The 12,040-nt window shown below is 46.2% G+C and overlaps 1 protein-coding gene across 1 annotated transcript; it reads left to right on the top strand.

Annotated features, from left to right (window-relative positions):
• Positions 1-2,551: 2,551 nt before the first annotated feature.
• LOC122436858 (histone H3.3A) lies at positions 2,552-4,941 on the top strand. The gene is made up of 4 exons (XM_043461036.1): positions 2,552-2,705; positions 3,167-3,304; positions 3,420-3,573; positions 3,669-4,941. Exons 2-4 carry the CDS (start codon positions 3,177-3,179, stop codon positions 3,795-3,797), a joined length of 411 nt encoding a protein of 136 aa, XP_043316971.1. The 5' UTR covers positions 2,552-2,705; positions 3,167-3,176; the 3' UTR covers positions 3,798-4,941.
• Positions 4,942-12,040: the final 7,099 nt, after the last annotated feature.

Genomic DNA, 12,040 nt, shown 5'->3' with positions numbered 1-12,040 from the left:
ATTCAAAACCCTTGTTGTGCAGGCTAATTACATTTTATTAGATAACGTTAAATAATGATAATTTCATTTAAAAAACATTCGATTAACCTACGTGGGCTGAATGGAAATTTTTCATGTTTGAGATTGATACATATCTATTTTATGTTGTTCCGAGTAACTTCATATCAGAAGCCAAACCCAAGTTGAGAAACTGGTATTTCTTAAACAGACCAAATCAATTGTTTAAGCACTAGGGGTGTTTGAAGATGAAAAATTCAGAAAGGACAAAAAAGTTGTGTAAATTGTGGTGTATTGCTTTAATCCTATTGTTAAATCCAAGTAATCAACTTATAGGTTCTCCTCCGAATTACCCAAGTGTGATTTGATTGAAGAAATACAGTTCAGCGTGCTAGATTTTTAATGAGTGTATACCACGAGCTTCAGAATAACTGTGTACTAGTAGAATTGAGAGATGATATCATCCAAACTGCTTAATTTAGAGAGGAGGAAACCGAAACTCAGAGAGGTTAAGTAACTTGTGCACAGTTACTCAGCCAAGTACGTGACAGAACAGGAATTAGGACAGTAACCTACATGCTGCCTCACATTCTGCATTGTTTTGATTGTATTAGCATTTTCGGTTGCTCCCTATTTTTGTGTTGTTTTTCCTCTTTTGCATTCACTTAGGGTTAGGAAAAAGAAAAACCTACCGATAAAGACTGCCAAGTAAGAGGGACAGATTATTTCCACTAATCTTAAATGGATGCATGTAAATCCATACCTAGTTTCGTTTATCTCTAATAATTAGCAAAACTGGGGGCGGGGATGTGTGGGGTGGGGATGGATCACTACTGTATTCTGTAGAAAGCATGAGACAGCTAGGATTCTGGAACTCCTAGAAAAGACTTGAAACACAAAAGTGGGTGTTAATTTAGGATCCTATTCCTTCTCCAGGCCATCTGAGCAGTCAAAAAAAGATGGCAGGGTATTTTTCTGGTTACATTCAAGGACATTTGACAGTCTTACCTGGGGTATAATCAGTGCCCTGTTTTTCAGCTTTACACAATTTTTGAGAACAGGGCAAGAACCTTCATCTTGGTTTCTCTTCTCAGCCTGGCATGAAATAATGTTTCCTCTACCCTAAACTTTGAGCAGAGGAAAGAAACTGAAGTTGACTTTATTCTAATATAAAAGTTTATAGATATATGATAATTAAATACATAGTGTGTGTGTTATGATTGAGAGGGTCGAAATAACGAATTTGGAGCTAGAGGTTGGGCCAAAGGTGTTTTTTGCCATAGCTGCTTTAAATCAAACTGTGCATTTTTTCCCTCTCACTTTTGATGAGAGGAGGAACTTTTGACGTCAGATGTAAATTTCTGAGATATTTGTATTTATGTAGTATAATTCTCTGTTGGAATCTATATGTACCTGATTTTTCTGCTTTTTTAAATAATTTAAAATATTCGGTGAATCCAGGGTAAAAACTGCGGAGTAGAATGCCCAAGGCTTTGTTTCAATTTTCTGAACTTTGTTTGGCTGGTCTTAACCTTAAGCCTGCTTTGATATTTTATATAAGTGAATCATCTGAAGAACTAAGTATGAAAATCCACTCAAGACATGTAGGCAAAGGTAGGGATTACCATTTTATGTTTCTTCAGAAGTAATATATTCCAGGATAGACCATTAAATACAAAGAACCATATTTAATTTAGATGTCTTTTGTTTATTCTTTAGGGATTTCCAAATACTGGTTTAGAATTGACTCTTCCCATTCTGGCTGTAGTGATTTCGTTCAGTTGAATTACATAATTTAAAAAAATACGTTGTCTAGTAAGTTACTCCTTGTTTAACTGTAAGCATATTGAAATCACAGTGTGTTGTGATGGTCTAAGGACATAGAAAACAGTCCTTATAAATAAAATAATTTATTGACATTTGTTTCTTTGTATTTGTTATTTACCTCTCCCCATCCCACCAAACAAAAGAACTGCATTTTGGTTAAAATGTATATGCCTGATAGATAAAATACTCGATAACATGATTTTACTGAATTCTAATTTTCGTTTACCACCTATCAAAACGTTCATGAAAAGTAAATAATCACAAGGAATGCATTTTATTTTACATTGGAAAATATTTACAAAATTTTCATTAAAATACCCTCTCCTTCATTGTATTAGCTTGATGCAAATAACGTTAGGCCCCTTGCCCTCCCGACTGTCCTGATTAAGGACCAGTCCTGATAAGGACCAGTGCAATTCATTTGCATTGACTTTCTATTGTAGAGCTTTGGAACCAAGGGAAGGATCCAAACATAGCTCCATTTTATCCAATCAGAAGAGCGGCTTAGTGCTAAACTCTGATTCGCCCATTCCTCTTTGCATTCATCCAATCGTTAGGCCACTTTAACAGCCAATCAGTGGTCTAGATATCCGCCAATCAGGGAATGGGGCCGAAGCACGGCCTTTGTGTCGGGGATGTCAGCGCGTCGGCGAAAGCGTCAGCCAATAGAAAAAGTCATTGGTGTATGCAAATTAGGGTCCTATGACGCAGAGACGCAGCGTGAAGCGTGGGTATAAAAACGGAGGCATAGGGGGGCTTAGAGCGCAGAGCGGTTTGGTGGTTCGTTGGGAGGGGTACTTTCTCTGTCTCAGCTACTGCGGCTCTTTGGGCAGCAGCGGCTGCGCGGTGGTTGGAGAAGCGGCGTATAACTTCGGCATTAGGTAAGTGTTCTTGGGTTTTATCCGTGACTTGAGGCATTGCCAGCCGTTTATGTCGCGGTTCGCGGCCGTTGAGAGCCAAGTGCCGGCTGGTGCGGGCTACCCCGGCTGTTGGCGCCGGCTGTGGGGGCGGGTAGTTTTCCCCTGGGGTTTAGTTCCGGAACCGCGTCTCCGCCTTTTTCCCGCTGGTGAATCAGAGGTCCCGACGCTGGGTTCCGGGCAGCCGGGCCTCCGCCCGTCGAGTAGGGGAAGTGACTCCTCCCCGCGCCCCCCCTCCCGGAGGAGGCTGCTGCTACTCACACCCTGAGTCATTAGGGGAGGGGGGAGGAGGCGGCGGCCCTCGGCCATCTGCCGTCCGCTTTGGGGCGCGAGGAGGCGGGAGGGTCGGGGCTCCGGTTGTCCGGGCCGCCGCACACCGGGAGGCGAGCGTGCTTCGGCCTTGGAGTCACGGGTGTCTTCTACAGGTAAAAGAAAATGGCCCGAACCAAGCAGACTGCTCGTAAGTCAACGGGTGGGAAAGCGCCCCGCAAGCAGCTGGCCACCAAAGCGGCCAGGAAAAGCGCCCCCTCTACCGGCGGGGTGAAGAAACCTCATCGCTACAGGTAGGCAGCGAGACAGGGAGACGATGACTCGGCGGCGCTGCGGGCGGGAAGGTTCCCGCGGCTCGTGGGGCGCTGTAGTAACCGGTGTCCCTTTGCGCTCTTTTGCTCGCTCCAGGCCCGGGACTGTTGCGCTTCGAGAAATCCGTCGTTACCAGAAATCCACCGAGCTTTTGATCCGGAAATTGCCTTTCCAGAGGTTGGTGAGAGAGATCGCCCAGGATTTCAAAACCGACTTGAGGTTCCAGAGTGCCGCCATCGGCGCGCTGCAGGTGAGCTGGCGGGGGCTGTGTGCGGCCGGGCGGAGGGCTGGTGCGCGGCCCCCTCCTCGGAGAGAGTCTAATAGTGTGGCTCTTATCCTCCACAGGAGGCTAGCGAAGCGTACCTGGTGGGTTTGTTTGAAGATACTAATCTGTGTGCCATCCACGCTAAGAGAGTCACCATCATGCCCAAAGACATCCAATTGGCTCGCCGGATACGGGGAGAGAGAGCTTAAGTGAAGGCAGTTTTTATGGTGTTTTGTAGTAAATTCTGTAAAATACTTCGGTTTAATTTGTGACTTTTTTTGTAAGAAATTGTTTATATGTTGCATTTGTACTTAAGTCATTCCATCTTTCACTCAGGATGAATGCGAAAAGTGACTGTTCACAGACCTCAGTGATGTGAGCACTGTTGCTCAGGAGTGACAAGTTGCTAATATGCAGAAGGGATGGGTGATACTTCTTGCTTCTCATGATGCATGTTTCTGTATGTTAATGACTTGTTGGGTAGCTATTAAGGTACTAGAATTGATAAATGTGTACAGGGTCCTTTTGCAATAAAACTGGTTATGACTTGATCCAAGTGTTTAACAATTGGGGCTGTTAAGTCTGACCATACATCACTGTGATAGAATGTGGGCTTTTTCAAGGGTGAAGATACAAGTCTTAACCACAGTGTAACTTACAGTTTCCTTAAAAAAAAAAAAAGTAAACCTGGCAGCTATAGAATACACTATGTGCATTTATAATAGCTATTTTATATATTGTAGTGTCAACATTTTTAAATTAAATGTTTTACATTGACATGTGGTGGGGAGTGTTGTCTTTAAGGTGTGTGTAATTTAGAGTTCGATTGGTTTTCTCCTGAGTAGACTGCACTTGTTTACGTAGTAAAATGCTTGGCGCGTTATACCTTGCATAAGTCCTCATTCTACCACATGTTAAACTAACCCTCTAGCTGATAATGCAAACACTAACGGGGAGGGGGATTTATTTATAAGGGCTCTAGACTATAATACAAGTTATTCACACCAGCATCATCTGTTACTAATACAGTAGTTAGTGCAGCTTTTCTTTGTGTTGTGATTGGTCTCATAACTAGGTTGAACTTTTCTCTATCAAGAGGAAACAATACCGAACTTTTTTTCCTTGTGGGGTTTGTATTATAATAACTGTTAGGGTAAACTTGCTGTGGGGGAGGGACACAGCTTCAGCTTATGGAACCTCTGCCAGTTAAAATGGTGTTCATGTGGCATAGGTTCTGGGAAAATCACTTCATAGAGATGGCTTTCCAAGTGGTTTTAAAGTTTATCCTTCTATTGAAGTTTTTAGGTCAATTATGTATGTTGACTAAATTTACAAATAAACTTGTTTATTCAACTAAGTGTCAAAAACCTAAATTGAATGCAAAGCTTTAATAGTCATTGTCTAGGTTCTTTTAAGTTTAGCTTATTTCAAATTTTGCTTGATAGACGAAAGCAGTATTTACAAGAATAATTCTACAAAGCATGTAAACAGCCTTTTAGAGGCTTTATAAAGACGCTATGACAACGTATTTGCAGTGTGGACCTACCGCTAAAAGGCTTCCCTGCCTCCCCCGTATCTGTCAAGGAAAGGAAATTTAATTCTAGAACTCAAATTTGGGGTTTGTTCTTGAACCTATTTGTGAAGAACGTTTTTAAATTTCTTAAGTGAAGGATAAGTGCTTTACGGAACTTTGTTTTCTAACAGCATGAATCAGCCATAGCTGTAGGTGTACATATGTCCCCTCCCAGTATAGATTTCTTTATACAAGTTATAACAAGTGCCCACAGGTGTAGAACTCGTTTTAAGTCTTAAGCTGCCTGTTTCGTGTGAAACTAGTGTTCCTAGCCAGTGATGGCTACCAGTGAAGTGTGAATATGGACACAAGAACTACAGTCAGACAAAAGCATTCTGTATAATTTGAAGTCAGTGGCTATAGAAAGATACACTGATACAGTTCAGTGGGATTTAAGTTTGGACTAGTTTCAAATACTAAGGGTTAAGGGGTTCCATTGGAAAGCAGCGAGTTAAATTAGGGTTGAGAATTGATAGTTTTTTGAGGTGCCAAAAGTGGAATCTGATATAATAAACTGGTTTCCTAGAAGGTCCATCATAACGAGTTCTGACAGTTGATTCATTGTGTTCGTGAAGGATGTTGAAATCCTAGCCAGTGGAATGTGTGGTGGTGGGAACCCTGGCCAGTGGTGGTGAGTCTCCTTGAGTACCACTCAAGTGGCTGATGCGTGAACTTGCCTGAAGTCTGCATCCTGAGGTCGAATTTTATTGGGCAACTTAGAATCTGCTGCGTAAATAGTAGAGCTTGCGCTTCCAGAGTTTATTTTTAACCCAGAAGGCAAAAGTACTTTCTGGTTAGGAAACTTCCCATATGTTATATCCCTGGGTTTAGGTAGTATGAAAAAAACAAAAATAAAGTTTTTAAAGTTTAGACTTATCTTTATGGTCTTCATTTGGATGATACGTTTTTTTTCCACAAAATTTTCTCTGGGGAAATGTTCAGAAAGCTTTGGACCCTGCTCAGGTCTCCCCTGTCCTGGCCCCTTGCAAGCACTGCTTCTTGACTGGTGGTAGGTGTTGATGCTGGGACCTGTGCTTCAATTGGAGAGCAGGCCCCTTCTGGATCACTTTCAAGTAGGGCAGCGGAAGGTAGAGTGGGCCCTGTCAGCTGTCATTGGATCAGCAGGAAACTGGGCTTGCCCTGAAGTTTCTACAGGCAAAGGCCAACCTGTACACGGGGACGGGAACAACAGCAGGTCAGCAGTCTGCCTCAGGCTTACGGCCAACCTTCCATGGAGAAGGGTGAGTTTTCTGCACGCTTTTTGTGGCCGTTGTCACTGCGGGTGGTGTGGCCCATGAGGCGCAGAGCCTTGAGCACTTTTCCTGGGCACAGTCCTCCCCACTCCCTCCCCATCCCTTGACTTAAGTCACTTCATGGTAGTTAATCAGACTTCCCAGATGGGGCCAGTGGTGAAGAATTTTACCTGCCAATGCAGGAGTGGGTTCCATCCCTGGATCAGGATGATCCCCTGGAGAAGCAAATGGCCCCCTACACCAGTCAGTATTCTTGCCTGGAGAATTCCATGAACAAAGGAGCTTGACAGGCTACAGTCCATGGGGTTGCAAATAAGCCCCACCCCAGGCCCTGATAGAACACAGCTGAGCTGAGTGCTCTTTGTCTGCACTCCCCAGCCTCTTCCTCACCCCATTGGTGGTCCTGCCTGCCTCAGCATTCCTTAGGGATGTCAGCGGCCCAGACCGTCTCATCCAGCTGGGCCTGGCTTCTGGCCAGCAACTCCCACAAGCAAACCCACCTTCCACCTGTCTGCCTCAGGGTGAGGCTGGAGGAAGGAAGAACAGACCTTAGCTCGGCTTGCCGACCCAAATCATGCCGCACTCCCTGAGGGCTCATGTCCTTGGCCAGGTGGCCAGCCTCTGGACTCCCTTTTGGCCACAGGTCTAGGGACTGAGCAAGGCTTTGGGCCAAGGTGGGTGGGGGCAGCTGGAACAGGTTCAAGCTTATGCACAGAAGCTGAGCTGCAAGGTGGCGTCAGAGGCTGTCGTCCCTTCCGGGCTGAGGGGAGCGGTGCCTGCTCCCTGTGGTCAGGCTGACTGTCCAGCTGTCCCAGGCAGTGACGGATCCCGCCTTGACAACCATTGTTATTCCAGGCAGTCATGGGACTTCCATGTGAGGTGTCCCCACCTGAGCACTGCGTGCAGTGTCCAGCAAGGGTGAGGACCATCACTCATGCCCAGGAGCGGCACGTCTCAGCTTCTGCCCTGAGCAGAGGACCCTCCACCCCCATCCCACCTACCCCAATGCCCTTCCTGTGGGAGAGGGGAAGAGGTGGTGCAGTCACCTCTGCTATCAGCAAGATGGAGTGGAGGCGGCTCGTCAGTGAGGCTGTGACTCCTGGAGGAGCTGTAAGGCCAGTGATGTGCAGAGGGTCGTGGTCAGGCAGTCAGGGTCTGGGGTCTTCTCTGATAGCTGGCAGCCCCTGTTTAGGAAGTTGCAGTTCTGGGACCATACACAGTGCTTCCACTGAGAGTGGCCTGAAAGGGAGGAGGCCGTCTCCCAGCCACCAGTCCCAGTGATGAGAGGGGGCGCTGGGCTGCAAGCTTGGGGCTGGCAGCCTTTGCTGAGAGGTGTGGGAGGGACTGCACACGTTCCCAGGGTGGTGGTGCCCGGGCTCTGTTAACCTCTACCCCCTACTCCCCCTCTTTTGGACACACTGGGCCCCAGGACCATTCCCATAAACTCTTCACTGCCTTAGCACTGAGCCAAGAGCACCAGGAGAGGGGACAGGATGGGGTTGGGTCCAAGGCCCAGCCTTCATGCAACCTGAGAGTCTGGCTGAGCCCGGGGGCCTCTGCCCGCTCAGTGCCCCGTCTACGGCCAGTCTTGGTTCTCCTGCCCACCCACGGTGGCCTGGGCACTGGTCCTGCTGCAGTGCCTAGGGCGAGGTACAGGGAGCGTCAGCTGCAGCGGCATCCCCTGCCTGGCCATCAGCCGGGTAGTCATCAGAGGGCAGGAACTTCAGGGACACAGTGGGGTTCACCAAATAAAGACGGGACCTGCAACTGGCCCCCTCTTAGCAGGGGCCCTGGGGCCAGGGATGGACGAGAAGCTCCTGGCGCTCCAGAGGCAGGGCCTCTGGAGTCACGCCTGGCACACAGCAGAGACTCCAGGTGCTGGCCAACCCAATGGCCCTGGCAGCCCCACAGCACAGCTGGTTGGATTTGTTCCCAGCCCAGGTGGCAGTCAGTCAGGTTCCCAAGAGCTCTGCTTACTGGTCGGTCGACTTCCAAATTGGGAATGGGGGCTCCAGGGGTCCAGGAGAGCTGCTACCCCTCCTGTTCCTTACCAAGAGGCTAAGTTTGGGATCTTCAGTTAGCAGATGTCACAGGAGGTCAGAGTGCTCCCGGGGACAGGGTGGTTGCTGAGAGAACAATCTCAGGGTCAGACAGACCCGGGTTCAAGGCCCAGCTGTCCCACTTGGATGAGTTCCTTGATCCATTTGGGCTTCTTTCCCTCAACCATAAAATGGAGATAAAGCCAATGCCTACCGCATAGGCTTGTAAGGATTTAATAAAACAATCCGTGCAAAGTCTGGTGCCTTTTAAAAGATTTGACAACAAAAGTCTGGAGCACTGACCATTCAGAACAGGCACTGAACAACCAGTGCAGCCCTAGAGGCTGCATCTCAGTCCTGATACCAGGGCCCCCCACAAACTCACTATCAGTATTATCAATACTATAGAAGTTGTCATCATTATGAAACAGAAGGGCAAAGGGGGCCCAAATCAGAAGATAGGTTAACCCTGTGGGAACAACAAATAAGCCTCCCAGAATCCGTGTGAGGGAGAGCCATCTGCTGAGAGCAAGTATTTTCAGAGACTATCTTGGGAGATGTGGACCCAAGCCCCACCAGGAAGTCAGTCTTACTGGTGGTCCAGTGTCTAAGACCCTGCACTCCCAATGCAGGTGGCCGGGGCTTGAGCCTTAGTTAGGGAACTAGATCCCACAGCCACAACTAAAGGAAACCAGTCTTGTCTGTAATTGCAGTGGAGATGCCAGAGCTGCATGAAGCACAGAGACATTCACTGCATGAGGAAAGACCAGGTCTAGCAGCGAGGCCCCAAGGACTAAGAATTGAGCATATGGACAAGCAGAGGACAGACTTTGGGTAGCAGTGTCCCCTTTAAGGTGCCACCTTCCCCCCAATCTTGTGACATTTGGCCAGGAAATGGGAGGGAGAGTCAAAGGTCAGAAGCAGACTTCCTTCTGAACAAATTTTATGTAACATGCTAGACAGCATTCAAACACTGATAGTAAACAGTTCTTGTAGATGAAATCAGTATTTCAGAGTCCAGTGTGAGCCAACAGGAGAACTCGACCTTGGGTCAAATTAAGGTTTTCCAGGAACGACTGAAACTATACAAAAGATGAAGATGGGTGAAAAGGGCATCTTTTCAATCAAAATAAAACAATGGAAATTAAAAAAAAAAAAAATGGTGTGAGCTGCTTAGTGGTCAGAATTCCTCCTCTCTCTCAGAAAGCTCTTTCCTCCTCTGTCGGGACATTTATCTCAGTGAGGGATGAGGGTTAGATTGAGACTATCCCCTATTGGACAGTGAGAGCCAGAGGCTCTTATCTGGCCCATTGCTTGCAGGAGAGTCCAACAATGTATTAATGGATGACTGATAATAACAGCAAATATTTATTCTGTGCTTACCAAGTGCCAGAGGCTGGGCTGGGCACTCTGTGAAGATGATCTCATTCACTTCCTCCTGAAACAGTCTGTCAGGAAGGAAACACCAGCCCCACGAGATGGATGAGAAACTGAGGCTCAGAGAGGATAAGTCATCTGACTCAGATATCACACTAGTAAGGACAGAGAGATTTGGGCTCAGAGTGGTTGGCCATCAGAGTTGAGGTGGGTAAATGATTCGAAGAGAAAGGGATCCTTGCTCCTACAAGGGGTCCTTACTCCCTACAAGGATGCATCTTTGCCTTGTATGGAGGCCAGGTTTGAGTTTACTTCCATTTCAACCAGCCCCAAGAACCACTCATTGTTTTATCTTGTTTTGTTTTACCTATGCCAAAAAATGCCTGTGCTTTACTGGGAATCAGTGAGTGAAAGTCGCTCAGTCATGTCGGACTCTTTGTGACTCCATGGACTAGAGCCTGCCAGGCTCCTCTGTCCATGGGATTCTCCAGGCAAGAATACTGGAGTGGGTTGCCATGCCCTCCTCCAGGGGATCTTCCCAACCCAGGGATCGAACCCTGGTCTCGTGCACTGCAGGCAGATTCTTTTACCATCTGAGCCACCAGGGAAGCTGAGGAGTGCTCAAAAGGAGCAGGCCACCAGATGAAATTTGGAATTGCTTTTATTCTTGTTTTTTTAAAAAAAATTTATTAAGATGCAATGCATAAGGACTTCCCTGGTTGTCCAGCGGCTAAGATTCCAAGCTCCCAATGCAGAGGGCTCACGTTCGATTCCTGTTCAGAGAACTAGATTCCCCAGGCTGCAATGAAGATTAAAGGTCCTACATGTCGCAACTAAGACCCAGAATAGCCAAATAAGTTAAAAAAATAAAAATGCACCTACCATACAAGTTACCCATTTAAAGTGGTTTTAATGTATTCACAGATATGGCAACCATTACCACTGTAAATTTTATAATGTTTTCGTCACTACAAAGAGAAGTTGGTATTCTTACTTATCACCTCTTATTCTCCCATTTCTCTCAGCCTCAAGCAACCAGTAATCTACTTTCTGTCTCTTTAGATTTGCCTATTGGACATTTTTGATTGATACACAATTTGTAGTCTTTTGTAACTGGCGTCCCTCATTTACTATGTTTTCAAGGCTCATCCATGCTGTAGCAGTTACCAGAACTTCATTCTTTTCATAGCTAAATATTCCACTGGGACTTCCCTGATGGTGCAGTGGTTAAGAATCTGCCTGCCAGTGCAGGGGACACAGGTTTGATCCCTGGTCCAGGAAGACCCTACATCCCACAGAGCAACTAAGCCCGTGTGCTACAACTACTGAGCCTGAACTCCAGAGCCCTCGAGCTGCAACTACTGAGCCCACACGCCCTAGAGCCTGTGCACTGCAGCAGGAGAAGCCACCGCTAAGAGAAGCCCACGCGCCGCAACTGAAGAGGAGCCCTCACTCTGCAGCTAGAGGAAGCCTGTTTGGGGCAGCGAAGGCACAGCACAGCCAAAAATAAATAATTTAAAAAATAGGACACCTTTTGTTTATCCATTTATCGCTTTCAGATCACTTCCACTTTTTGGCTAATGTGACTAGTGCTGCTCTGAACATTGGTACACAAGTTTTTGTGGGGACACATGTTTTCGTTTTCAATTCTCTTCAGTGTATATTGAGGAGTAAAGTTGCTTGGTCATACGATAACTCTACGATTAGCATGTTATGGCGCTGCTTAATAGTTTTACATTCCCATCAGCAGTGTATGAGGGTTTTGATTTCACCACATCCTCACCAACACTTGTTATTTTCTGTCTTTAAAAAAAATTTTTAGCCATCGTAATGAATGTGTAGTAGTATCTCATTGTGGCTTTGATTTGCCTTCTCTAAATGACTAATGATGTTGAACATCTTTTCATGTCTTCTTTGGAAAAATGTTCAAATCTTCTGCCCATTTTTTTCTAGCTTTAAAAACTTTTCTTTATTGATCCCCAGGACTTATCAGTAATCTTCTTCCCCCCTCATTTTAAGGTCGTCTTTTTTCCTATTGTAAGATTTTTTTTAAAGACTCAGCACTTCATTTTTTATTTATTTATTTTTATTTATTTGGTTGTATGGAGTCTTAGTTTCGGCCTGTGGGAATTCCGTTGCGTCATGTGGGATCTTTCGCTGTGCTGAGCAAGCTCCAGAGCGATTGCGCTACGTAGTGAAATAGGAGGGAA

The sequence above is a fragment of the Cervus canadensis genome, chromosome 1, assembly GCF_019320065.1.
Source record: "Cervus canadensis isolate Bull #8, Minnesota chromosome 1, ASM1932006v1, whole genome shotgun sequence".
NCBI lineage: Eukaryota > Metazoa > Chordata > Mammalia > Artiodactyla > Cervidae > Cervus > Cervus canadensis.
Note: the sequence above shows the minus strand (reverse complement) of the source record. Positions and strands in the feature narration are given on the sequence as shown.